General features: G+C 39.1%; 1 protein-coding gene across 4 annotated transcripts in view; it reads left to right on the top strand.

The window, feature by feature from the left end:
• myo7ab (myosin VIIAb) overlaps positions 1-27,475 on the top strand; it is a 41,868-nt gene that overhangs the window by 1,403 nt on the left and 12,990 nt on the right. For 2 of the 4 annotated variants that reach the window (XM_034889070.1, XM_034889069.1), the window contains exons 3-33: positions 2,083-2,153; positions 5,145-5,258; positions 6,024-6,176; positions 6,674-6,691; positions 7,565-7,749; positions 8,474-8,595; positions 9,014-9,156; positions 9,288-9,401; positions 10,263-10,416; positions 10,567-10,643; positions 11,219-11,338; positions 12,243-12,385; positions 12,549-12,759; positions 12,952-13,087; positions 13,942-14,048; positions 14,284-14,325; positions 14,870-15,007; positions 15,488-15,646; positions 16,008-16,100; positions 16,988-17,082; positions 17,896-17,980; positions 18,131-18,349; positions 19,952-20,269; positions 20,644-20,853; positions 21,092-21,268; positions 21,365-21,454; positions 22,244-22,371; positions 24,357-24,483; positions 25,312-25,431; positions 25,872-26,045; positions 26,756-26,983. In XM_034889070.1, coding sequence (XP_034744961.1) covers positions 2,136-2,153; positions 5,145-5,258; positions 6,024-6,176; positions 6,674-6,691; positions 7,565-7,749; positions 8,474-8,595; positions 9,014-9,156; positions 9,288-9,401; positions 10,263-10,416; positions 10,567-10,643; positions 11,219-11,338; positions 12,243-12,385; positions 12,549-12,759; positions 12,952-13,087; positions 13,942-14,048; positions 14,284-14,325; positions 14,870-15,007; positions 15,488-15,646; positions 16,008-16,100; positions 16,988-17,082; positions 17,896-17,980; positions 18,131-18,349; positions 19,952-20,269; positions 20,644-20,853; positions 21,092-21,268; positions 21,365-21,454; positions 22,244-22,371; positions 24,357-24,483; positions 25,312-25,431; positions 25,872-26,045; positions 26,756-26,983 — 4,218 coding nt within the window. In that variant the 5' untranslated portion in view covers positions 2,083-2,135. The remainder of the gene's footprint in view (positions 1-2,082; positions 2,154-5,144; positions 5,259-6,023; positions 6,177-6,673; positions 6,692-7,564; positions 7,750-8,473; positions 8,596-9,013; positions 9,157-9,287; positions 9,402-10,262; positions 10,417-10,566; positions 10,644-11,218; positions 11,339-12,242; positions 12,386-12,548; positions 12,760-12,951; positions 13,088-13,941; positions 14,049-14,283; positions 14,326-14,869; positions 15,008-15,487; positions 15,647-16,007; positions 16,101-16,987; positions 17,083-17,895; positions 17,981-18,130; positions 18,350-19,951; positions 20,270-20,643; positions 20,854-21,091; positions 21,269-21,364; positions 21,455-22,243; positions 22,372-24,356; positions 24,484-25,311; positions 25,432-25,871; positions 26,046-26,755; positions 26,984-27,475) is intronic. The other 2 variants (XM_034889071.1, XM_034889072.1) reach the window with 2 other exon arrangements.

Raw genomic sequence — 27,475 nt, 5'->3', positions numbered from 1 at the left:
GTGTGTGTGTGTCTGTGTGTCTGTGTGTGTGTCTCTGTGTGTGTGGATATATGTTTTTTTAATTTACACTTAGCCCTTCCCCCAATGGCATGGAACATATTCATCACTCATACTGTCTGTTTTTTCTTTTGGCCAAACAAGCTATTTATGTGGCCACATGTTGGGATTTCCATGAGGCAAGGCAGCTTTATTTGTATAGCACAAAATAAAAACATAAAAACACAGACACAAAATTTACAGTGCTGTATATGAAATTAAAAATTAAAGAAATCAACAATCAGTTAAAGAAAGGCAACATCATAATTAAATGTGTTCAGCCTTGATTTAAAAGAACTGAGAGTTGCAGCTGACCTGCAGTTTTCTGGGAGTTTGTTCCAGTTATGAAGAGCATAAAAACTGGACGCTGCTTCCCCCTGTTTAGTTCTGACTCTGGGGACAGAAAGCAGACCTGTCCCAGACGACCTGAGAGGTCTGGGTGGGTTCATAGTGTAGCATATCAGAAAGGTATTTTTGGCCCTAAACTGTTTAGTGATTTATAAACTAGCAAACATACTTTGAAATCAATTCTATGAGGTACAGGGTGCCAGTGTAAAGACTTCAGAACTGGAGTGATGTGAAGGAATTAGCAGGGAAGAGGTTAATTTCCCTTTTCACCTTTTATCCAAATCTTTCAGTAATTGATTCAAATCGATCTATGTTATTTCATTAAATCTCCAACTGGACCTTGTCCCGGCATTTAAATGAGGTGTTGGTTGGTGTTGGTTGGTGTTGGTTGCTGCAGTCCACACAAACATGGACTGCAGTTTTCACTATAAAATGTTGCTTGTAAGTATACTATGTTTACAACTGCAAAATGTGACCGTGTGAAGATTCAACATTATTCTACTTTAGCATAGTCACCTGGTAAAAAAAAAGGCCATCGTATACTGTATTCAAAGTACTGCACCTTTGTCATAGTGAATGAGGGTAACAAAAGAAAAACAGCTCAGTGGGGAAGAAAATGAGTCACGACTGAAACTATGGCTCGTACTTGGGATTAGCCAAGTAAGCCTTTAACAGCCCCCACCAGACCCTTTAACCCCCCTATTCCTGAACCACATGGCTGATTATCTCTGCTCTAACCCTGCTGTCCAATGTTCTAATGTTACTGGGAGCTATGAAGTTAACACAAATTTTTTTGGGTGACCTGTTAGCCAATTGTCAAGTAAATATCTTGTCTAATCAATATGTATAAATTGTATAAGATTTAAAAGTGTCACTTGTCGTGACAAACACGAGAGAGAGCGTTATCACCCCCCTTCTTTCACTTAATTTGTATTGATATTCTGTCCCATAAATTTCCCTGATATCAACCTTGTTTTCAGCAACAACAAAGTAAAAACAAAGCTCCAACCAACCAAAGCTATCTGCCAGCAACCAAACAGCAGACACACACAGTTAGCAACTAGTTGGTGAACATAGTGGAAGATAAAAATGCAACTTTGAGTTAAATTGGAAAACGAGTACATTGCGGTACCTGGTTAGTAATAATACATGGTACAATGTTTTGTAGATGGAGCATTTAACCATAGTTCTGGAGTTTAGAATGCACAAGGGTAGGGACATTTGGCCTAAAATGAGGGACATCCGGTTGAATTTCCGGCGGCACCTGAACAATCCCGGAAGTGGAACGGCGTTGATATAGACTACAAACTCTTTGGCTTATTTGTATTACTTTGAACCAACACAATCGTCTTGGGTGGCTCTGGATGCAGCAACGGGGGACATAGTCTGACATCCAGAAGTCAGATTTCAGAAAATATTACACAAGCAGTTCAGTACAAACCATTGATTTTTGTTTCTTTACATTAAATATCAAATATAAGAAAATAGGTTTAGCCACAGAGTTAATAATCGTTTTAATGTTTTCAGAAATATCTTATATATTGGGTATTGTTTGTTATTTTTTAATTATTCAAATGATAAAAAAGCAATAAAAAGGTTTAACGATTAAAACAATGTTTTTTTTTCAGTTCCTGTATAATTCATTCTGTTGAAGTATTTTGTTCTTTCAGTCTAAGGAAGTCTGTGTCTCCTTTGCAGAGAGCCCACACATGGTGACTTCTGATGTCCTGGTATCAACGCGAGGCTGAACCATGGTCATTCTGCAGCAGGTCAGTCACTTCGGGCAGAAATGACTCGATGTCTGCTTTCATCTCACATCCTGTTATTTTTTCCCTGTCTCAATTTTTTTTTACTTTCAACCTTTCGGTTGTCAGACATTACATAATACAGTTTACAGTGATCCGACTACCATGGAGTTTGTTGGCTGAAATGACAACTGTTACTATCAAATTATATATAATACTTCTTTAATCTTACTTTATAATAACATACACATTTAATTTGTTATTATTTGTTAATATGCACATTATATTAGAATATGTCATAATTAAAATAAGCCTATTATTAAAGGTACCCTAAGCGACGATGGGTGATGTTAATTCTTGTTAACGTTCAAAGTATTTTCAAACAAAAAAAGACTAGCTTGTCCCTCCCTCGACCTCATCCCGTCCCCTCCCCCTCCCTTCTGTGCTTCCGCGCACTTACCTCCAAGCCCCACCCCCAAATCCGTTTTGTCTGTTATTGGCTGGAACGCTGGAACAGAGTCTGTGTACGCTTCGTGGTGCTGGTGGGCACAGTTGGTTTTTGCTGTCGTTTGTAGACCCTGTGCTGTCTACGGAGGCCGCGTGTTTTTTACAGTCAGTTCTGGGGACAGGCAGCTAGCAGATAGTGAGGAGAGGTTTGCTGTATGTGACAACAAATGTTGTAGTCTAAAACACGTGTGACCTCGCTTAAAGCACCTTTATTGCACATCTTAGGCTTATGCATTGCCAATGCCGTTATCAAAATAACAAGAGGGAATTCCAACATTACCCTGGAAGGGGCAACTACGTCATAGTGCATTGCATTCCTGGCTCACCTTTTGTTTTCTTTGGTTTTTAATCACAAGCACACAGCAACAAACATAAAACCCTGTAATGAAAAGAAAAACAGACAGCCTGTCTGGACCTCATACAAGAACATTTTTGTCTTCTTATCCTAAATCTCTCTTAATTTTTCCTGTGAGTTTCGTTCATATAAGTGTTTCAAGTCGAGTTCAAAATCTTGTTTCAAATCCTCTCAACTGCACAAAGGTGTCATTAAACGCTTGTTTGTTAGGTGTTATCAGTAACTTAATAGAAACCCCCAAATTGCTATGTAAGGCTGCCTCCAATTGGGGGCAAGTTTCATTCACAATAATATCACCAATTACAGGATGACTTTCACACTGCAGAGACTGAATAAACGCCAAAGATTAAACATGAAAACATAACACATTTAGCAATGTGAAGAGATGTTGAAAATATTGGGGGGGGGGAATGGAACGTATTACTAAGGCCGTACATGCTGTGTCATTGCTGTACTGTGACAGAAGTAAAGAAAGAAATGGATTGAAATGAGATGCCAAAGCATGTCTGACAAAAACAAAGTGGTCCAGGATTCAGGAGTTCAAGAGATGAATGACAGAATACATCTTATGAGCCTGTCAGGGTAACAGAGGACAATACTGGTTTGTAAAAGCACTGGTCTTCAAAACATGCCAACATGTGATGAACTTACTCTTTAAGAGCCCAAAGAATTATCTATTTACACCTCAAAGTTCCGTTTATGGTCTCATCATTAAAACAACATATGTTATCTTTGATAAAACCTCAGCAGCCCACACGAGGATATACCAACCCAGTGGGTTTGAGGTGTGCAAGAATAACAAATGAAAAAAACGTTAATGCACTGTTTCACATTTTATTAGCACTTCTTTAGTAGCACTAAGTAAGTCAGACATAGTTATCACATGTAGATCCTGGTGCCCATCAAGGTAACAGATGATCTTACCAATGAAAGTAACACTGACAACATGAAGCCCTAAGGTCAGTGTTATGTTTAGCAATAGTTTTAACTGGACCCACAATGCAGACACAGTAAATAGAAGGTGGTCAAAAATAAGTTTAATGTCAAAAGAGGCAGGTGATCAAACAGAAGACAATTTCCAAGGCAGGTGATCCACAGAGACAGGTAAGGCCGGATGGGTCAGGTTATTATGGCTGGTCAGTAGCACAGACACAAAATCAGGTTAGAGGCAGGTTTCCAAAGTAAACAAGACTGAAGAACAACAAAATAATATAATAGATTAGACCAAGGTATTACCAAGGCGTTTCACAACAAACTGGCAATGACTGGAGAGAATGGACTGGCTTAAATCAGGTAGCAGATAATCAGGGAGATGGCCCACGGGTGTAAGGAGCAGCAGGTGTATGGAGTTAGAGCTCATGAGCAGAATGTAGGTCAGCCACACCCAGCCTAGACAGTAAGGGGAAAAACAAGCATACAACAGGAAGGGAGAAGGGAAAACACAGGAGAATGAGGGTAAATAGACAACGTTCTGCAGATCCTAACAGTCAGGTGTTACATCACGTCCATACTGGGATAAAGGTGGTCAGATTTAAGACTTTTTTTTAGACTTAATCCTCCCATTCAGAGAGTTGGAAGCTGAACAATAAGGCAACTCTGGCTTGATATTTCCTGTTATTCAACATACATAATGAAATAATCACAAGCACAAAAACAGTAATCACGTAACAGCTCACACTCACCTCTGTCAGATGTTAACATTTGTTTGTAGTTTTTTTTGCAGTTTGATGGTCCTCCACATCACATCTGGCTCAGTGCATCACAATGTCTATCTATCTATCTATCTTAACCCACATGTTGAGATTATTATCTCTGCACATTGCACATTTTCTCTCTTTGAACTTTTGCACCTTCCATCGCCTTGGTTTCAAACACTGGAGGTATATTTCACATAGAAACAGAAATGTTATCTTTTTAATGGATTTTTTAATGGATGTTATTTTTCTCTTACTATGCTTATTTGTTTTGTGATCAAATCCTTTTATTTAAACATCAAACAAAAAATGCAAAACATTGGTCCAGATGACAACATAAAGAAAAGAACACACTGATTACCATGCCAATTTATTTGCAATTTTGTCTTTCATTTTCTGTGTTAACTCTAGTGGGAATTGTCCATATTTAACCAGAGCTGTGTTTTTATAATAATCCAGGGGGACTATGTGTGGCTGGACCTTAAAACGGGCCGAGAGTTTGACGTCCCTGTGGGAGCTGTGGTCAAACTATGCGACTCTGGACAGATCCAGGTTCTGGATGACGAAGGGAGTGTAAGTCAACAGCAGAACACATTGACTATTGTGTCCTTAATAATAATCACTGAATGTACATATTAACATAATACCAATGTTTTACCCACTTATTTCCTCCTGGGTGAAAAGAAGTAAAACTGGGAGACTAACACTATCAGACAGATTGTATACAAACCAACAGGTTAGCCAGTTTTTTTAGAAGAGAAAACAAAAGCCAATGGGAAATTTGATCCCTAAAGTGTCTGTTGTCAACATCCATCACAGATTGTAAGTGTGGGAATGATTGACCAAGTGAATTTGTGAACTTGATTGATCAAGTGAACTGGAGATAAACGTGGAAGTCCGTTCTGATATTGTATTAGCTAAACATAACATTCTTTAACCAAGGTGCACGTTATTGAGGGATTATTATCAACATATCAGTTGTGCTCACTTTCAGATTTATCTTCAAATACAGTGGTTTAGGCAATAATCTAGATCAGCTGTTGGCTTGTTTACAGCCAACATTTCGGATGGTCAATCAGATCGTCGATCAGATCGTCTAATTGCCTCTGTTTTTTGTCCTGTTTGTTTGACTTTTTTGTACCGGTACATTCCCACATAAGAAATTAATTTGGTGAGTATGATCACCAAATTACCACCATGGTGATAAGCTATGGTTATCATAACCAAAAGAAATGGGATGGCCCAAACTACCAAACTATGAATACATTGTAACAAACCAGAATTTGCTGTACAAATTTCCACTCTAATCAACTCTTACTTCTATCCCTACTCATGCAGGAACACTGGATTTCCCCTCAGAATGCTACCAACATCAAGCCCATGCACCCGACCTCCATCCACGGGGTGGAGGACATGATTCGTCTGGGCGACCTCAACGAAGCTGGCATCCTCCGCAACCTCCTCATCCGCTACAATGAGCGCGTCATCTATGTTAGTACCTCTTTGTAATAACCATTGCAACTCTTAAAGAAGACACAAATGTTTAGATAGCGTTTTCCTCACTTTACGTGGAGGAAGTAACATGGATATTGGCAAGGTGGAGGCTGGGGGTGTGGCCTTAACCAACTGCAACTTTGCTCGTTTGGAAGCCATGATGTCTCTCTATCATTGGTGAGCCAAATTCTCTGGGCGGGAAAGCAAATCTTGTAGTAACGGGCAAGATTCCAGATTGGCCCATCTGAGCTTTCATTTTCTCAAAGGCAGAGCAGGATACCCAGGGCTCGCTTTACACCTATCGCCATTTTTAGCCACTGGGGGACCATAGGCAGGCTGGGGGAACTCATAGTAATGTTAAAAAACACTCATAAAGTGAAATTTTGACCAAAATGAGTAACCTCCTAAAAACGTTTGGTGCGTAATCCTTTTTGAGACTGTCCTAGTTAGTTCTGTAATAGTTTTTGGTTGTGTTTTTCTTTCTCTCAATGTAGACAAATTGTGGTGGACGGGTGAGTATGAAGTTAAACTAAAAAAATTGGTGTGACAGAAAATATATATATATATATATATATATATATATATATATATATATATATATATATATATATATATATATATATATATATATATATATATATATATATATATATATATATATATATATATATATATATATATATAAAACATGATTCTTCTTTCTGTCCCATTTCTTGCTTTATTAGTGACTAATTTTAATTCTTCTTTCTTATGTAGCCTACTCACTCAGTAACTTATTTTAGCTCCGGCCTTTTCTCTAGGGCTTTAATTAAAGCATAATGAAACACATTTGGATGACTAGATCCATAATCATGAATCACTGCAATGATTTTAGAATTTTGCTGCAAGAATTACTATTTCCTGTGATTACGGCAATGGAATCTTGATCTTTGAGTTTAATCTGTAAAGGCGTTACATTTTTTAATCAGTCAAATTACAGTAAAATAAGGTGTAATTGTTTAACACTATGAATTCCAATCTATAGGGACAGTACATATAAATACTCTAAAATATATAAATGCATATGACACTGTTGTCAAAATCCACACAATCATCATAGACACACTTGCAGACAACATCCTGGAAGTTTATGATCAATACTTAATGGGGATGTAACCAAGTGGTGTCCTATTTCATAGGGGTATGTTTTCACCCCAAGCCCTTACCACTCAGTTTTGAGGGCAAAGAGGGTAAGGGGAAGGGGTAAGATAGAGAAATGGGATTCAGCCTAAAATCATATTTACAACTATATTCAATGATTTGCAAGGTATAACAACAGTAGGTTGGTAATTCATGAGAGTAATGTCTTTTGAAACATCTACTCTTTTGTTTCGGGGTTCCTGCAGACATATACTGGCTCAATCCTGGTAGCAGTCAATCCCTACCAGCTGCTACCCATCTACACGCCAGACCAGATTCGCCTCTACACCAATAAGAAGATAGGCGAGCTGCCGCCGCATATATTCGCCATCGCAGACAACTGTTACTTCAACATGCAGCGGAACAACAAGGACCAGTGCTGCATCATCAGGTATGTGTGAACATATTAAGGTGGGCTCAAAGTCAAGCACATACAACATGCATAAACAAATTAAACAGCAGCACACACACACAACCTTCCAGCACTCATGTAAAACTCATGAGTATTGACAGCTAAAATAATTCAAAATGCTGTTCAAATTTACTCAATACTAATGCACCAACACAACTTTAAATCTTAAAAGGCACGTTTTACTTTTCTTAGAAAATTAAAAACATGTTTACTACAAAGAGTCTTGTCCTGGGTACCCAGATAGCTGAGTAAGTAGAGCCGGAGCCCCTTTATACAGGTTTATGCCTCAATGCAGCGGGCCAGGGTTCGACTCCGACATGCGGCCCTTTGCTGCATGTTATTCCCCTTCTCTCTCCCCTTTCATGTCTTCATCTGTCCTGTCAAAAACATAGGCTGAAAATGCCCAAAAAATAATCTTTAAAATTAAAAAAGGGTCTTTTCCTTTTACTGTCATTGATGTTCAATTCTAGCATCTTTTTAGGATTCCCCAACATTTTTTAATAATGAACTTTATAGATGTTAGTAGTAGATTCCTTTGTAAGCTGACCGGCTGCTGACTGTAGCTTCATTTAGCGTACAGACATGAGAGAGGCATCAATCTAACTCTCTGCAAGAAAGCGGATAAGTGTGTTTGCCAAAATGTTGTAAAAGAGAGTGTGTTTGTGGGTTGTACGAGTGTGTAATGGTCCTCTCTGTGTGACAGCGGAGAGTCTGGAGCTGGAAAGACAGAGAGCACAAAACTGATTCTGCAGTTCCTCGCAGCCATCAGCGGGCAACACTCCTGGATAGAGCAGCAAGTCCTAGAGGCCACGCCCATTCTCGAAGGTCAGACACAAGGACTGTTTTGACACTCAAATGTACAGGCAAATCTCTGAAAATACACATCAAATCTAACTGTTCTGGAGCTTTTGATCAAATGAAATGATCTTCAGCAGTAGGTTGAATTTTTCCATTTTGGATGGATATGTAAATGTACAACTTTCAAATGTTTTTCAATTTTTTGCAGGTTATGAATGAATTATCTATCAGTCCATCTATCAGTCCATCTATCAGTCCTCTTTCAGTAGTTGTATACTGCCACACATCACATTGCCATAGTAATAGTAGTAGTGTCAATCATTTTATACTACATCAAGCTATCAGTTGAGCTGTGCACTGTCAGACTACTGTTACCCAGCTCTGTCTATGTTTCTGAGCTTTTCCCCATCCCCTCACTCATCGTTTGATTTGTCCATTCATTCAGCCTTTGGCAATGCCAAGACCATTCGTAATGACAACTCCAGTCGCTTTGGGAAGTATATTGATATCCACTTCAACAAGCGAGGGGCCATTGAAGGAGCCAAGATAGAGCAGTACCTGCTGGAGAAGTCTCGTGTGTGTCGACAGGTGAGTCAATGGATCATAATATCATATAGATCCTCAGTGTCAGCAAAGGAAACAGTTGTGACTTCAGGCCTTTTCAGTTCAGTTTTTTTTAATTTCTTCAACTTCTCTGACTCACCCCTCTTCTCCTCCAGGCTCCAGATGAGAGGAACTACCATGTTTTCTACTGCATGCTGAAGGGCATGGCTCCTGAGATGAAGGCCAAGCTGGGCCTAGGCCTCGCCACAGACTACTCCTACCTCACCATGGTAAGTCTGTGGTTGTGTCAAAGACTATTACTATTGTTTATTAAAAGGATCCCCATTAGCCCCTGCTACAGAAGTCAGCTACTCTTACTAGGGTCCGCACTAGACACACAGTACATACCATTACATCATGTATACTGTGTTTCAATGTTTAATGTCTGTGTGGATTGACTGATACATGAGGTAATTATTGAGCTTTTATTAAAACAGAGATCTGGGTCTGTTAACATCCCTCTCCAGTGTGGTATGATATATTGATGAATATCCATAAAACTGAACAATACTTCACATTATCCACACTTGACATTAGCAAGTTGAGGTCACAGGTAGCTGACATGTTGTCTTGTTTGCATTTTAACATGATGTATGCAATAAACCTTTTTTTCTGTTCATTCATTTTTTACAATATAATTGGTAAATAAATATTCTGGTAAACAACCTTAACCCTCTGGCTGAGAAAATAAAAGCTGTAACCAAAAATTGCTTGAAAATAGCAAGAACAACAAACAGTTAATCAATTGTAAAAGATGTGTTGCAGGTTTATTTACTGTCTGTTAACTTAATTAAACGACTAATTGTTGCAGCTCTACAGGGTTGAGCTTTATGTTTTATTATAATTGTATATTTTGGTTATAAACAATATGATAAAATGCTTAAGGGATGAGAAATAAGAAGCTGGCAAATGTACATTAATACAAAATCAGTACATTAATGAAGTTCAGCACACAGCCGCTTTCCTGAGCATTTCAATAGGACACATCCATACAGCAACAACTAACAGATCAACTTGTTGTTCCTAGAGCCACTCCACTAGTTTGTATTATAGATTTAATCTTAAAAAATGTTGTGTCTTTTACCCTCCAGGGTAAATGTACAGCGTGTGACGGTCGGGACGACCTAAGTGATTACTCAAGCATCTTGTCGGCCATGAAGGTCCTGATGTTCACTGAGACAGAGAACTGGGAGATTTTCAAGCTGCTTGCTGCCATCCTGCACATGGGCAACCTGCGCTTTGAGGGTACAATGAACTGCACACATACTGTACACTTAGCTTATAAGGTTCTGCTTTTGTTGGCAATGGAATAAATAGAACCACATAGTAAATACATAATACGCTGATTAGAAAAGAGGTGTGAGGAAATCAATGATCTTTTTTGGTTACCATCAGCTCGCACGTACGACAACCTGGACGCCTGTGTGGTTGTAAGATCTCCTGACCTGGTAACTGCTGCTTCCCTCATGGAGGTGTGTATTTGTGTGTGTGTGGTGTGTGTACCTCAGTTGGACCAAAAAGGGTGCCAGTACCCTAATTCAGCAGTGTATTATACATATGCTGTATCTGAAGAAGTGACCCCAAATAGTTGATCTTTTGAAAATTTGGTCTAAGGAAGCTTAACCAACGGCTATTCTCACAGTCAAATAGTTGCACTGCCTGAAACAAAGGATCATTCTGTTTGGGTTATACAGGGGTGCTGAATGCGTTAAATCATTTTTATTATCTCCAGTTATTTTACGATAAATCATGATTTATAGACTATTTAAAATATATTATCAGCTTATTAATAATAATAATTGTAATTATTATTATTATTGTATTATTGTAATATTGTAATTTGAACTTAATAACAATTACAAGTAAGGGAACTCGTGGACAAAATGTAGAGGTGCCAGGACAGGTGAGAGTAGTGGCCCATTTCAGACACTGCTATGTATCAGAAAAAGCCATCACCTGCTTAAAATACAGCAGTATTCAATCTGAGAAAATAGAAGCACATTGACATTTTCTAACGTTGCTTGTTGTGCTGCTACTACTGCTGTAGGTGGATCCTAAGGATGTGATGGTGTGTTTGACCACACGAACCTTGATCACCCGTGGAGAAAGTGTCGCAACACATCTCAGCATGGAACAAGGCCTAGATGTCAGGGACGCCTTTGTCAAGGTACCGGTCTTTTACCACAAATACAAAATACTCTGATCTAAAGATCATTCCAACTTTAGTGGAAAACTTCATGTAATATTCCATTACTCATAGCGAGAAGCTGATAAAATAAATATCTTTATCATGGCCTTCGAAGAGCCCATGTTGTAAAAAGTGACCTTTCCATGTATTTATTTTTATAAAGCAGGTTGAGGTGCAATATAAATACTGTAAAAGTATCAAAATACTCAATCCACAGAGAAATGCATGCAGCAGTCAAAAACTGTGCCTTTGAATGAGCTGTCAGGACTTCTGTACAGCTGTGATGTCACTGTTCTACCTGTTGCTAGTCTGTGTTACAACTGCATTACGTAAGTTGTTCCAGGGAAATGACAACACATATGGTTACGTTTATGTTACAAGGTTGATCATTGACACCAAGAAAAGTATACTAAATGTCATTCTAGTACACCCATGCTATAGTTAGCCAAGCAACTATAAAACTTTGAATGTACATAAATTGGCTTAATTACCTTCAGAGAAGAAAGCAAGCAACTTCAGCATCCATTTTGAAATCCTTTCTCTATATGAGCTCTTCCCTTCTTGGAAAAGCCACTCCAATATTAACTTTGGTCTTGTTGCTTTGTCGCTTTGTCGTTTTAATTATCTTTTTACCTTCACTGAGTAATCTTCTCCACCTCTCTGGCAAGCGACTCGCTCCTATGTATGTTGAATGATTCTGAGTGGTAGATTCTACGCTTCCAAGAATACTTTGATTAGTTGTTAGAAGTTATTACACATGAATGAGCACATATTTGTGAAAGAACAAAAAGTTTTTTGCAAAGAATTGACTCAAAAAGTTACACAATGGAGCTTTAAAGATGCGTATTCTTACTGTCCTCACTCTCACTGGTTCATCTTCCAGGGAATATACGGTCGGCTGTTTGTCTGGATTGTGGATAAGATCAATGCTGCCATATTCAGACCGCCATCCTGCGAAAGTAACATCATACGCAGATCGATCGGGTTGCTGGACATCTTTGGTTTTGAGAACTTTATCGTCAACAGGTAATTTATACTTGGTCATTTGATTAGAAAACATAATTATTGGTCAATTCTTCTTTGAATCTGAGTTTGTATCATCAAACCATGTTGTTTCAGTTTATTTAATACTGAAATTTCACACCTCTTACTCTCCTGCTTTCTCTCCTCTGATTTGTGTTCACTGTAGTTTTGAACAGCTGTGCATCAACTTTGCCAACGAGAACCTGCAGCAGTTCTTTGTTCGCCACGTCTTCAAACTGGAGCAAGAGGAGTACAACCTGGAGGACATCAGCTGGCAGCACATCGAGTTCACTGACAACCAGGACGCACTGGACATGATTGCCAACAAACCCATGAACATCATCTCCCTCATTGATGAAGAGAGCAAGTTCCCAAAGGTGCAATTCAAGGGAGATTTACGACAGTCAATTGTTTAAGTGTTTCATTGATTTACTGCTTAGCTGGGCCAGTGGTGGGCCTTTTACATGATCATTTGTGCCAACCACATTTGTAGCCACAATTCAATAGTAAAGAAGTCAACAGTCTATTTTGCTTTTCTTTATAGCCGATGGTTCTTTGTGTCTTGTCAGGGAACTGATGCTACGATGCTGTACAAGCTAAACTCACAGCACAAGCTCAACTACAACTACATCCCTCCTAAAAACAGCTACGCAACCCAGTTTGGTATTCAACACTTTGCTGGTGTGGTGAATTACGAGACCAGAGGTGCGTTCTCTTTCATCATTTTGTCACATTCTTATGCTTTGTTTTTATGCTCCTTCTTCTCTTGCTCGTCTCCTGTTTGTAATGGGTTTTAGCTCAGACTTTCAAGAGATGATTCTGTTGAGAGAGAACACCAACCCCTTAAAGTTCTGTGTATTAACAAGCAGCTGTGATATAATAAAGTCATAGAAAGTAGGAGACCCATGGCAGTTAAACAAAACCCTACCTGACGTGATTAGGTTGAGTATTTTGGACCTTGATTTAGGTCCTGGGAGGGGTGGAAAGTAACTCAGAACATCAACTCAAATACTGTACACACTTATTATCACGTATTAGTCAATTGACCGAAAATTAAATAATTTTTCACAAAAGTAAAAATACATGTGAAAATTAGCTGCTTTTCCTTTTAATAATGTTACAAATTGTAATATATTAATAGTAATGTTATATTTGGACTGTTGCTTGGAAAAAACAAAACAATATCAAAGTGTCACTTTGGGTTCCGGATAATTGTGATGAACATTTCTAACTATTTAATAGTATTTTTTACAAACCAATTAATAATGGTTAACAATTCAAAATGAGCTCCACCTCAACCAACTACAACAGTAAAATGCTTTGACGTTAATGCTTGAGCAATAATAGTATAACAATCACAGGGGACATTTTTATGCTTTTTATTTATGAAGTACATTTCACACCTGATTAAGATTATACTTATGTACTTGTTTATATATATATATATATATATATATATATATATACTATATTTATTTTCAATGCCGGGCTTTTATTTGTAACATTGTATTTGTACAGTGTGGTATTAGTACTTTTACTTCTCTCCGTTCTTCCTTCAGGCTTCCTGGAGAAAAACCGAGACAGCCTCCATACCGACATCATCCAGCTCGTCCACTCGTCCAAGAACAAGTTCATCAAGCAGATTTTCCAGGCTGACGTGGCCATGGTGAGACCATCAAATACTCTAACACCACTAGAATTTGCTTGCATCAGTACTTCTAATGGTGGACTAATATTTTTCACCACCTTTTTGATTTTTGTTTTGACTTTTAAGGTGTTGCTGTCTTCAAGGGATAATGTCACTGGTGACTCTTGCCTCCCTTTAGATTTTCTCCTCACGGGGTTGGCTTTTGACTAATAACTTTTAACTAATTAACTAATCTTCTCTGTTTCCTCATCAGTTTCTGTGTGGCTATCAGCAGCCCAGCACCCCCACTCCCAAGGTAATCAACAGCCTTTAGCAACATATGGTCACTCAGAAACCCTGTGTGTTCACTGGATAAAAACCCAATGAATCCAGAGCACCCCACCCCTCCTTCCTCAGGATCTTTATTTAATCCTACAGGTGTACACTTTGTTGTAGCTGAAACCAGAGGTAAAAGGGTGTTTATTTGATGAGATGTTACATCACGTTAATGAGAAATTAACCACCAAACTCTCTGACACACACTTCTCGGTCTCTAAAAGCAATCCTTGCTTTTGATAGGACAATTTAAAAAAACATCCAGAGAACTGAGGAGCTTTTGAAACAAAAAGTCTTGTCATGTTTTTTGCTGTGACAAAGACAGCTGTGAGAGACTTTGTCTTGTTCGCTGTCTCGCTTGTCCTTGTCTCACTCGTCCGTTGTGTGCAGTGTGTGCACCCTGTTCTTTCATTGTGTACCACTGTGTTTGAAATGTGTCTAGTGTTTTGTCACCTGGTGCAAACCATTAACAAAATATGACATATATGAAAACCTCATCCCATTGTGTGTCTGTGTGTTTGCAGGGTGCTGAGACAAGGAAGCGCTCACCCACTCTGAGCAGTCAGTTCAAACGTTCCCTGGAGATGCTGATGAGGACGCTCAGCGTGTGCCAGCCATTCTTTGTTCGCTGTATAAAACCTAACGAGTTGAAAAAACCTATGGTGAGAACAATTCCAACATATTCTTCACAAAATGCAAGGCTTCAGCACATTCAGGTTTGGGTTGTTGGGTCTCTAAAATTGTTGAAACCCCTGTGTACATCTCTGAATTACGGTTTCTGGCCTGGACACCCTGCCTACCAGCACCTGTTAAAGCTCACAAATTGACACACTGTACTAAAGTATTGAAAAAGGGGGGTTCTTAAAAAAGAAAAATCCCAAGTTCATTTTCCTGGATGCTTTGTTTCTGCTGCAGCCAAGAAATCACAGTTCTTATACTTTGTTTTTTGTAGAAGACTATGTTTTAATTAGGAAGCTTTTTATATTGGGGGGATTTTGTTGTTTCCAGTCTACTTGCTACCGTACCGTACAAACATGAGAGTGGTAACGTCTACCTCTTGGCAAAAAAGAAAATAAGCATAATTTCCCTTTTTTTTTCTTTTTACTTCCGCTCATAATTTTGTCTGTTTTTTTGTTTTTAAGTTATTTGACAGAGAGCTGTGTATTCGTCAGCTGCGATACTCTGGCATGATGGAGACCATCAGGATACGGCGGGCCGGCTATCCAATCCGATACACCTTTGGCGAGTTTGTGGACCGTTACCGAGTCCTCATGCCTGGCATCAAACCTGCTCACATACAGGTCAACATCGCAACTACTGCCACCTGTTATAAATATGTTTCTATTGTCCCTTTCAGGGGGGAAAAGCTAGCCTGGCTCTATTCAAAATATAAAGACACGCCAACTTTATTAAAACCCTGTTATTACATGCACAAATAATGGTCTTAAATTATTAGATTCCTTGTATTATTTTACAAAATAACATAGAAAATGAACACACTCACAGCTGGACTGTTATGGCATGTTTACCAATTTGGATGCTTCTGTTTAATAAATATCTGTTTAAGACGGTAACGTCTACTGATTGTAATGCCACATTTCCTTAGTGCAGGAAATATCAGTATTACTCTAACCCATTTTACATGATTCTCTCTCCTTACAGGAAGACTTACGAGGGACATGTCAGCGGATCGTCCTGGCCCGTCTGGGGAAACATGATGACTGGCAGATCGGAAAGACCAAGATTTTCCTGAAGGTTATTTGTGTGTGTGTATGTGTGTGTGTGTGTGTGTGTGTGTGTTTCTGTGTGTGTGTGTGTGTGTGTGTGTGTGAGAGCTTCTTTAACTATATCCGTGGGTACCCCACATGTATACTGGAGTGGTTAGGGTGAGTGTAAGGATTAGGGTTAGGCGTTTAGTGTTGATGGTTAAGGTTAGGTTAAGGGGCTAGGGAATGCCTTATGTCTGCAATGGGTCCCCACAAAGATAGTGCCAAAAACGTACGTGTGTGTGTGTGTGTGTGCGTGTGTGTGTGTGTGTGTGTGTGTGTGTGCGTGTGCGTGTGTGTGTGTTTGTGTGTGTTTGTGTGTGTGAGAGATAAAGTTCTGGTGTGGGAATTGCTGGTTTTCCGCTGCCTTGACTGGTTAGTTAGTGGTATTGTGTGACTTTGGTGTTAACTAACATTCAAACAAACCAATTGAGGCAGCGGTACACCAGCAACTCCAGTGTTCTGTAAGGTAAAATGACTTCCTTTTGTCTTTTTGAGTCTGGTTGCTTTAAAGAGAGGGATTTTTACAGCTTCAGTTCCCCGTCACTGAAGGCAAGATTAAACAGTGAAAATATTCTAAATATAGCGCACACTTTACATGTCTAAAATACGTTTAGCGGTACATTGCTTAGCTTCTACTTCAGTACTCATGTCTGAGTGCCAACCGTACACGGACTATGGATAAGTACCTCATTCAACCACTCTTCTAAAGATCTCAAGTTTTACTTCAAGACCTTTACCATATCAGTTCATGTTGTGCTGTTGTGCATGTTGTCGTGGTTCATATCACCAAGCAAATTTGGTAGTCAAACTGAACTGTGGGGCACTCAAGCTGTTTTCCCTCGTCTTTATTTCTCTCTGCTTGTATCTTGCCAGGATCACCACGACATGCAGCTGGAGATCGAGAGGGACCAGGGCATTACTGACAAGGTCATCCTCATCCAGAAGGCTGTGCGTGGACTTAAAGAGAGGTGAAGAGCTTTCTAGGACAGGATGGAGTTTTGTGGATTAATATGACTGCTGGTGATGTTTAATTTTGTGCTAAGTTTAACTCCTTTTTATACTTTTGGGTAGTTTAATGTACACCAACACATCCTATTCTATAATATCATCATGTTTTTGGCTTTGCTGACCTCTAAGAACCACGCATCTCTTAAAAGTAAACTTTTCATAGTGTCAGAAAAACAGCTTTGTGACGATGCATTTTCCTGCTGATCTAAGAAGCCCTTTAAAGACTTTATTTAGCTTAAGAATTTTTTTATTATTCATCCTTCAGTTTATCAAAAATATTCAACATCAACACATCCAAAGATACATGGTTTTCACTGGACAGGGCGGGATAAAACAAAAATGGGTAACACTTTACTCGAAAGTATCTACGTAAGAGTCACATGACACTGTCAGGAGATATTCATGACACATGAACCCTAAGCATAACTTGTCATGACAAAGCCAAATGAACACTAAAAGAAGTGTTATGTCATAAACATTTAGGAATTGTTTATCATGTTTATGACAAGGTTATGACAGTGTCATGTCACTCTCATGTAGTTACTTTCAAGTAAAGTGTAACCAAAAAATGTCAACTGAATATCAACAAAAGCTGTCTAACAAATGTAATAGTGTAAAAATTGCAATATTTTCCCTTTGAGATGTAGGGGTACTGTATACAGTATAAATTGGAAATAGTAAAGTACAAGTACCTTGAAGTTCAGTACTTGAGTAAATGGATCCTTTATGATATTATGTTTTAAATCTACTTTCTGTCTCTTCTTCTCTTGTAGGACTTACTTTCTCCGACTGAGGAGTGCTGTGACCTTTATCCAGAAGGTGTGGAGGGGTTATCGATGCAGGAAGAATTACCAAATTGTGAGTCCTTTACACCCTCAATGTGTAGTTTTATAGTTTTTAAATTTGTTTACATATTTTCTTCTGAGATGCAGTATAATATTTTTTTGTTCTTATTTTGCTGCAACAGTAAAAAGTAAAAATCTTTTAAAACAATTTCCTCTCCTTTAGATGCAGTCTGGCTTCTTGCGCCTTCAGGCCGTCTACAGGTCAAGGAAGTGCTTCAAAAGCTACCGGACGACTCGCCGTCGCATTGCTCTCATCCAAGCCCGTTGCCGCGGCTTTCTCATCCGGCAGACATTTTGGAGGCGTCTGCGTGCCGTGTTGACTCTCCAGGCCTACACCAGGGGCATGATAGCCAGACGCCTCTGCCAGAGGCTCAGGGCAGAGGTAAAAAGTTATTATATTTATTACTGCTACTTGTATTATTTTGTTAACGTGCCAGAAAGAAAGGACTATTGGTGTTGAGGGTAGGCGTGAAGAATAACACAGGGAAAATAAATTGTGATTTTTCATTTGGCTAAAAGAAACTGTAATACTTTATTTATGTATTTTCCTGTGATGTTAGACACTGATCAGACCCTAAAACATTAAAAGAATAATTGTTTTCTTGCTGAGAGTTAGATGAGAAGCCCCTCTCTCTGTTTGTCAGGTTGTAGCAAGATGCAGTCCACTATCTGAAAGAAGGTTTCAAACACTGTCAGACATCAGCAAAGTATTTTGTTTGACGCATAATGAGGCCTTTAAACCAACTGCATCCAAAATAGGACGTGGCAATGTTAAAAAAAGATGATGATCGTGATGATGATCCTGGCCTAAATATCACGTAAAACCTTCTTTTAAACATTCTTTTTACTTAAATTGGTTTGTTCAAACCTGGTTGCATGATGTCTGTCATTGCTATATGAAAATATTTGTGATCTTTTTAAACATGTTTTTAGTAAAGAAAATGCCAATTTATCTGCCATTGTTGCCCATTTCTTTCTCATTTGCTGTTCTTAAAGACAATGTTGAATAAATTATTTGTTTTGTAAACGTTTGTTTAATTTCAGTTTGTTATCAGCTTGATAAAATATAAATTACGACAGTGTATGAGGGCCATTGTGGGTTAAAAAAAAAACTGTAACTTGTAGGCCTACTGCTGCTCCTATTTGCTGCTGCGCTCTTTGAAGCTTCACACCTTCAGGATCGATGAATCTGTCATTTTGTGTCCTGCTATACCACAAAAGCTATCACCTCATCCAAATCAGTATGTTGTTTTCTTTTTAATAGGCATGATGCTTATTACAATGTGCTGATCATGGGCCAAATTCACAAGTATTTCTTATTGCTAAATCAGTCTACAAAGTATAATTTAATTCATCATCGACTATAGGCATAACACACGCAAGCAGCGGTGTCTGTGGTGTGATGAGGTTGATCCAACTTTGCAAACTGAAGTGATGTGGTTCTTTGACAAACACTATTCTTTACGAGTTTTTTTCTCGTAAATTTGTGTCTCTAATCTCAGAGAATTTCCAAACATTTTCTTGTGAATTTATTACTTTAATCTTGGAAATTATGAGTTTTTTCATGGAAACTTTTCTGTGACCCCCAACTCAGTAATTGTTTTCTGACCTATAATGGCCCTAATAAACCGTTTTGGAGAACTATCAAATAAAATTCCTGAGCAAGTCTGCAGTTCCAGTGACCTGACAAGAAAGAAGTTAAGTGGCTAGAAGCCCCTTTAAATAATCTACGTTAGCCAAATACTGAATAGTCTAGAGACAAAATTGCCTATCTATTGCTTCGAGCTTTTAAGAATAGATTATATTCTTTGCTCATTGTTGTCTAGTCAGTCATCTGTTTACACCTGTAATGTTTCCCTTCAGTTTGTCTGCTATAGTTTTACATCAACAAGTAGTTATAAGCTAACAGAACAATATGCGTATCCATATAACAAACCTACCTGCCTATGTGAACCCTTTTCCCCTCTTGTTTCCTCCCACACAGCTGCAGCATCGCCAGGTTGCCGAGCGGCAGCGCCTGGCCGAGGAGGAGCAGCTGCGAAACCAGATGACGACTCGGCGGGCCAAGGCAGAGGCGGAGAGAAAACACCAGGAGAGGCTCGTCCTACTGGCCCAGCAGCAAGAGGAGAGGGACAGGGAAGAAAAGGAGGAGTCCAGGAGGAAGAAGGAGCTACTGGAGCAGATGGAGAGGGAGAAGGAGCAGCCCGTGGATCACTCAGACATGGTCGACCGCATGTTTGGCTTCCTGGGAAACACCGGTCCGCTGCCCAACCAGGACGGACAGGCACCAGCTGGTTTTGAAGTAAGTGTTAATAGTTTTTGTATATACATTGAACTAAATTATAAATGCAACACTTTTATTTTTGCCTACATTTTTGTTTTTTGGGATGCTCTGGATCTGCATATACGACAGTAGCAGAAAGCACTAAATAAATTAATAAAAAGGAAATATATATTATATATATATATATATACGTAACTACAAACAATATGTACAATATGTGCATTAACAGTGTCATATGTAACATGCAGGTATACCTTAAAACTTTATTGCACTATAACCTGGTAATCACCAATAATGTGCAAAAGAAGCCCATTCTGAACATAGTTCCATGAAAAAAAAAAATGTGTTACACATATTTCTTTTATCCATATGTGTGTTTTCCTTCCACTGAGGACTTGGAGAACATTCCTCGCGGTGAGGAAGCTGAAGAAGAGCTGCTGAATGAAGCTATGCCGTTACCTGATGAGGAAGATGAGGATTTGTCCGAGTACAAGTTCTCCAAATTTGCAGCCACATACTTCCAGGGTGTTTCCACTCACACGTATATCAGACGGCCACTAAAACAACCTCTGCTTTTTCACGAGGACGAAGGAGACCAGCTGGTGAGACCATAAAACCTCTCTTATTTGCACTGAGGTTTCGAGTCCTCTCAGGCGTTGTCATTTGTTTATGAATGCAATGTTAATAATGCTCATGCTTGAAAAATGATTCATTCCTATTAAAACAATTAGCAAAGCACCTTTAGTGTGCATGCTAAGAAGAAAACATATTATAACTGACACGTTACAAAGTGACAAACTCACCTTTCTGCTGATTATAATATCCTGTTCTGTCCTCCAGGCTGCATTAGCAGTGTGGATCACCATATTGAGGTTCATGGGAGATTTACCGGAGCCAAAATGCCAGTTGGTCATTAATGACGGCAGCGAAAAGATTCCTGTCATGACGAAGATCTATGAAACACTCGGCAAGAGGACCTACAAGAGGGAGCTGCAGGAAATGCAGGTGGAAGAAGAGGTGAGATTATGCTGAGGGGTCACATTGTTTGTTAGCATTACAGATGGCCAGGTAAACATACAAAATGGCTTTGTCCCTCCATGTGTGTGTCTACAGAACAGCTCCATAGACAGCCAGAAGAGGAACTGTGTCAGACATAAGCTTGTGTCGCTCACCCTGAAGAGGAAATCTAAAATCGCTGAGGAGGTGAGACTCAAACCAGCAACTTCTTTTTAAAGGTCCCATGACATGGTGTTTTTTGGATGCTTCTATATAGACCTTAGTGGTCCCCTAATACTGTATCTGAAGTCTCTATCCCGAAATTCTGCCTTGGTGCAGAATTACAGCCACTAAAGCCAGTCCCACAATGAGCTTTCCTTAGGATGTGCCATTTCTGAGTCTTTAGCTTTTGAGGAGGATAGAGGTGCAAGGTGGAGGCTGGGGGGGTGGCCTTGAACAACTGCTATTTTGCGCAATTGAAGGTCATGATGTCTCTCTCTTTCTCATGGGTGGGCCAAATTCTCTGGGTGGTCAAAGCAGAGAAAGGGGAGTTAAAAGCTCTCCTTATGAGGTCATAAGGAGTGACATTCCAGATCGGCCCATCTGAGCTTTTAATTTCTCAAAGGCAGAGCAGGATATCCGTGGCTCGGTTTATACCTATTGCCATTTCTAGCCACTGGGGGACCATAGGCAGGCTGGGGGAACTCATATTAATGTTATAAAACCTCAAGAAGTGAAAGTTTCATGCCATGGGACCTTTAAGTTATTACCAAAGTTTACTTTGACATTTTTAGCATTTAGTGGGCCCTTACAGCTCACCAACATACTGATATAACTACTTATAAAGCTAAAAATATCAAATATTTTGATAATTAAGGTTCCTTGTTTGTTCTCATGTTGTCTATTTTTGTGAAACGGCAATGGTCCAGTACATTTCATGGTAAAACACCACTACAACAGGGTTATTAAAAAGTTGTCTCCGAATGTCGGTGGCAGGTGACCAGGCGGTTGACAGAGGTGGACTACGGCCTCCAGGGGAACAGCATGCTGGAGGAGCGACCCACCTCCAACCTGGAGAAACTTCACTTCATCATCGGCAACGGCATCTTGCGTCCCGCCCTTAGGTGACTTGCAGGCAACTGTATTTTTAGCATTTTAACATCCTTTTAACGTCATTACCAAATCCACGTGCATGGGATCATGTGTACTTTCAGTGTGACCTTAGGCTGCAGTGTTTCTTACACCCTGCAGTATAGACTGTGTAGAGTTTATCCAGAGGATGGTGCTAAAGGAAAGGTAATGGGGGTCAAAATCAAAAGGTTTTATCCTTGGGTACAACAATTAGTTGAATAAATCACTTCTATCAACTTTATTTAAAAAGTTGACATTTCGACTTAGGGGGGTACAAGAAGAAAGTTCTCACAGGGGGCGCCTGGTTATCTCCCCTGGTTGAACACGCGCGCCATGTACAAAGACTCAGACCCTGTCACAGCGGCTGCAGGTAGAGTTCCGACTTGCAGCCCGTTTGCTCCTATTAACAAAGGCAATAAAAGCCAAAGTAAAGAGTACCCAAAATGAGAAGGGTTCCTACTGTGGAGCATGAATGTGTGAAGTAAATATCATAGTAATTTGCCCTTTAGATTTTTAAGTAAAAATTTTGTAGAGCCAGAGGCATTGTCAAGTGGTCAAAGTAAACACTAGGATTCAATCAATTCCCCCCAAAGATCCTTGTAACCTGGCCCTCAGTTTCAACACTGTGCTTAAATGTTATTCCAAAAAAGTTTTCAAAACTTGTCATGGAACAGTTTGTGTTTTTTTCACTAATTTAACACATCTGTTTGTTTTCAAGTGTTCTTTAAAGCCTTTTTTGGCTTCATAGGAAGCTGTGTGAAGTTTGAAGTCCTCAAACAATGTCACATGAGTCAGTGTCAGTTAGGTCTGAAGACTACAAGTTTAAAAAACAAAGAACAAATATGGAGGTGTGGAGTTAGAAAACAGCGAGCTTACCAGACCTCTGTAGCAGTGGCGGATGCAGAACGTGACAGATGGGTGGGCCTGGATTAAGTCGAGGTGGGCCTGAATCTAGGGTGACCCAAAATCAAAGCAGTAGCTTGATGTTTTTTCTGTTTTTTCTTTTTCTTTTTTCTTCTTTTCATTTTGTTTCTTCTTGTTTTTATATACTCAATGGTACTATCCTATGTCTTTTTTACTGTAACAACAACCTGCCTATTGGACTGCCGATGGAAATTAGCCCTCGGGCTACAATCTGGCACATTTACGTGTACTGTTGTGCATGTTCATCGATGTGCATTGTCCTGAATTAATAAAATGAATGAAACATTTAAAACTGTTCAAAGGTCTTAGAGGCGAAAAAGGGAATTAATTATAGATGATACTGCTTGTTCAACTTCCAATTATGATTAGGCTGACTATCTCACGTTTTTGACTAGGCTAAATAAGTAAAAATATAAACTATCTAGGTAATTTTCAAAAGACTTTAGGCGTAGGTCATAGTCGTGTTAAATCTAGGTGCTAGGGAGATCAACAATCCTTTTCCTTGAGAATTTTCTTAAAGATGTTGACAGAATGCGACAATTTCAAGTTTTCTGTTACTGTTGTTCGCGCCATATTGCAATAGTGCAACACTGATGTTGCATTGACCAATGAAAACACACCAACATACTTAATTTTTGAAATAGTTAAATCAGACTAACTTTTTCTGTCTTTAACATGCTATAGATAAAATACACTACATACAGTACTAATATCCATGTTTAAATATACAAAGTAGTATTTTTTGAGGGGGGGATTTCTGATTGGGCGGGCCAGCTGTCAATGTGGGCCCAACTGCTCTGTAGCCCCTTCTCATCTCTGCTGCAGGCTAGAGACTCTAGGTCTCTCTTTAAGGTGTAATTTTACTGTGACAGTGGTGTCAGACATGGAGGGACTAAAATAATGTAAAATTATTATTTTAGGAATATCATCTCATGAATGTGTATTCAAATTTTCATTGCAATGTAACCAGTGAAATATAATGCTCTGAATCAATAATTTATTACAGCATTGTGTTTTGCATCTGGTTTGCTCAGCTGTTGTTTCTCTGTCTCAGGGATGAGATCTACTGTCAGATCTGCAAACAGCTCACTCAAAATCCATCCAAGAGCAGCCACGCCCGCGGGTGGATCCTGCTGTCTCTGTGCGTGGGGTGCTTTGCCCCCTCCGAGAAGTTTGTCAAAGTAAGAAAACTCTAACGTACTTCACATCGGATTACCACCCACTGTATGGTGATACTACAGCTTTTAAATACTGCAGTTAACCCATGGCTTCCTGATTAGTTCATTTTGACCCAGCATTGTCTTTCTTTGGGATTTTACACATGTAATGTTCCATGTAATTGCTGACAATATTCAGGAAATGCAGACTGGAAATGAGTGTTAAACTTAAACGGACTGGAACGATGTTCAAAAGTCAGCAATCTCACTCAAAACTAAACATAAAAAAATGTTTTACTAAGGCTGCATTTAGTGCAAAGAATACTGGTGAAGACTATACTTACTTTTCCATTGTCTAGTCTTCATTGATCCCATAATCAAAAGCAGTGTTTGCTGTGAACATAAAAAAACAGAACACACACAGTAAAAACAGACTGATCTTAGCCAAAGAAATAAGCACAAAGGATTTATTCAAATCCAATCGAGTGTATAGACAGCACATATCGATTACTGAAAACACTCAAAGTCACTAGATAGACAGCAGCGCACTGTGCAAAGCCACTTTCTGTTCCCATCATAAACGCATAAATTATAGACAGAAAATTGATCATTCAAAATAACATTTCCTAGCTATTGTGAGGATTGGCTGTTCTTCTTTGTGTTATCCAACAATAAAAATCTTTAGCATTGGTCTCTAATCTTTTTTTCCACCTTTACGCCTTCCTGGGGATCTCCAATTGAATCTGTTTGTATTTCCATGCTTCACGCACTAATTTCACTCAGCTTCATTGATTTAATAAAGGTGTTCTCTGACTCTCTGTCTGTTGTTATTTTCTTTTCCTCTGTTGTCAGTCTTTACGGACATTTTTAATCAACGGCCCCCCTGGTTATGCTCCATATTGTGAGGAACGGTTGAGAAGGACGTTTGTCAACCGCACAAGGACCCAGCCGCCATCTTGGTTGGAGTTGCAGGTACTGAACATGCCTGCTGATCTAGAAAAAACCTGAAGCAGTACCACATAACACATCTTAACCATTTTAATATCTTAAGTCAGTTAATGTGATTAAAAAAAATAATTAAACAAGTGACCAAATCTCAAAGTTTCTCAAAGAAAACAAAATATTCTTTATCTCAGCCAAATACCTTTTCTTTTAAAAGAATGACATTTGTAGGGCATACAAATTACCGTTTGGTTATTAAATCGCCACTGTCACACTAAATGCTTGCTCTTGGGGGAATTACTCGAACTGTGGGGTCTTTGTAAATTATAGAGTTTGGTATACAGCTACTCTCTCTGTAAAGTGTCTTGAGATAACTTTTCTTATGATTTGATACTACAAATACAATTAAATTGAATTGAATTGAATTGAAATTGAATTAAATACTTCAATGATCTTTTTCCACCCCTCAGGCCACCAAATCTAAGAAGCCTATCATGCTACCAGTGACGTTTATGGATGGCACCACCAAGACTCTCCTGGCAGACTCCGCCACCACCGCCAGTGAGCTCTGCAACGCTTTGGCGGACAAGATCAACCTGAGAGATCGCTTTGGCTTCTCGCTGTACATCGCCCTGTTTGACAAGGTGAAACTAAGACATTAGACAAGTATATATCCAGTATATATTTTGCAGTTTTATGCAGAGATGGAACTTAAGTAGTTCCTTGAAGTGTTCCTTTATGTGTAAATGTCTATAATTATCCTACTTCTTGAGCTAAATAAAGTCTTTATAAGGCCTCTTGGATCAGCTGGACAAAGCCTTGTCACAAAGCTGAAAAGAGGGCTGTTTTTCTGACACCGTGAAAAGTGGACTTTAATAGAGCTATGTTGTTATATATATACGGACATCTGGTTCTAACTGGACAGTGTGGCTACAAAAATATAATGATCTTATAGAATATATTGCATTACTGTAGATTAAACTACCCAAACAATATATATTACAGCAGTAAAATGCAACATACACATTAATGCAGCAGTAATGTTAATTCAGAAACATCAGCTATAATAGTAAAACACTGACAGGAAACATTTAACTTTTAATTTTATAAGTAGGAGCACTTTGATTATAACTTGCTGATAATACTTTTACTTAAGTAAGGTTTTGAATGCAGGACTTTAACTTGTAGTGAAGTATTTTTGCAGTGCATAGTAGTAGTTTTACTTTTACTTACTGAATACTTCTTCCGCCACTTGTATACAGTAACATGACACCGTGTTGACCTCTCTGGAGGTTAAATATTCAAATCTGAAAAATGCTGACTTCACTGTTCCTTTAAATCCGTTTTGGGTCAGGTGTCATCACTGGGCAGCGGCAGTGACCACGTCATGGACGCCGTCTCCCAGTGTGAGCAGTATGCCAAGGAGCAGGGTGCACAGGAGAGGAACGCCCCCTGGAGGCTCTTCTTCAGGAAGGAGATCTTCAACCCCTGGCACAACCCCGTGGAGGACTACGTTGCCACAAACCTCATTTACCAGCAGATCGTCCGAGGGGTGAAATTTGGAGAGTACCGCTGTGAGAGGGTGAGCAGCTTTGTTTTGTTTAACATGCAGTTGATGTGCTTGATTGGTGGTTACTGATTTATTTTAAGAAGAGATCCTGTTCACATCAGTGGTAGAATGACACTACGTTACATTTACTTACAATTACTATACTTCAATTTGAGGTACTTGTACTTTACTGCACTACATCTCAGAGGCAAATATTGTACTTTTCACTTCACTACAATTATTTAACAGCTTCATTTCCATTATATATTTATTTGCACACAAAACCTGTGAAGAGTTTATATTCAATTCAATTTTCATGTCAATTTTATTTATGCACTTTACAGATAGAGTAGGTGTATACCAAACCATATAATTTGCAAAGACCCAACAATTCTAGTAATTCCCCCAAGAGGAAGCATTTAGTGTGACAGTGGCGAGGAAAAACTCCCTTTTAGGGAGAAATCTCAGAAAGACCCAAGCTCTTGGTAGGCGGTGTCCTGGGTTACCGGGGGGGGGGGGGGGGGG

Source organism: Etheostoma cragini, chromosome 13 (assembly GCF_013103735.1).
Source record: "Etheostoma cragini isolate CJK2018 chromosome 13, CSU_Ecrag_1.0, whole genome shotgun sequence".
Classification (NCBI taxonomy): Eukaryota; Metazoa; Chordata; class Actinopteri; order Perciformes; family Percidae; genus Etheostoma; species Etheostoma cragini.
The sequence above is the reverse complement of the archived record's forward strand: the minus strand, read 5'-3'. Positions and strand labels throughout refer to the sequence as shown.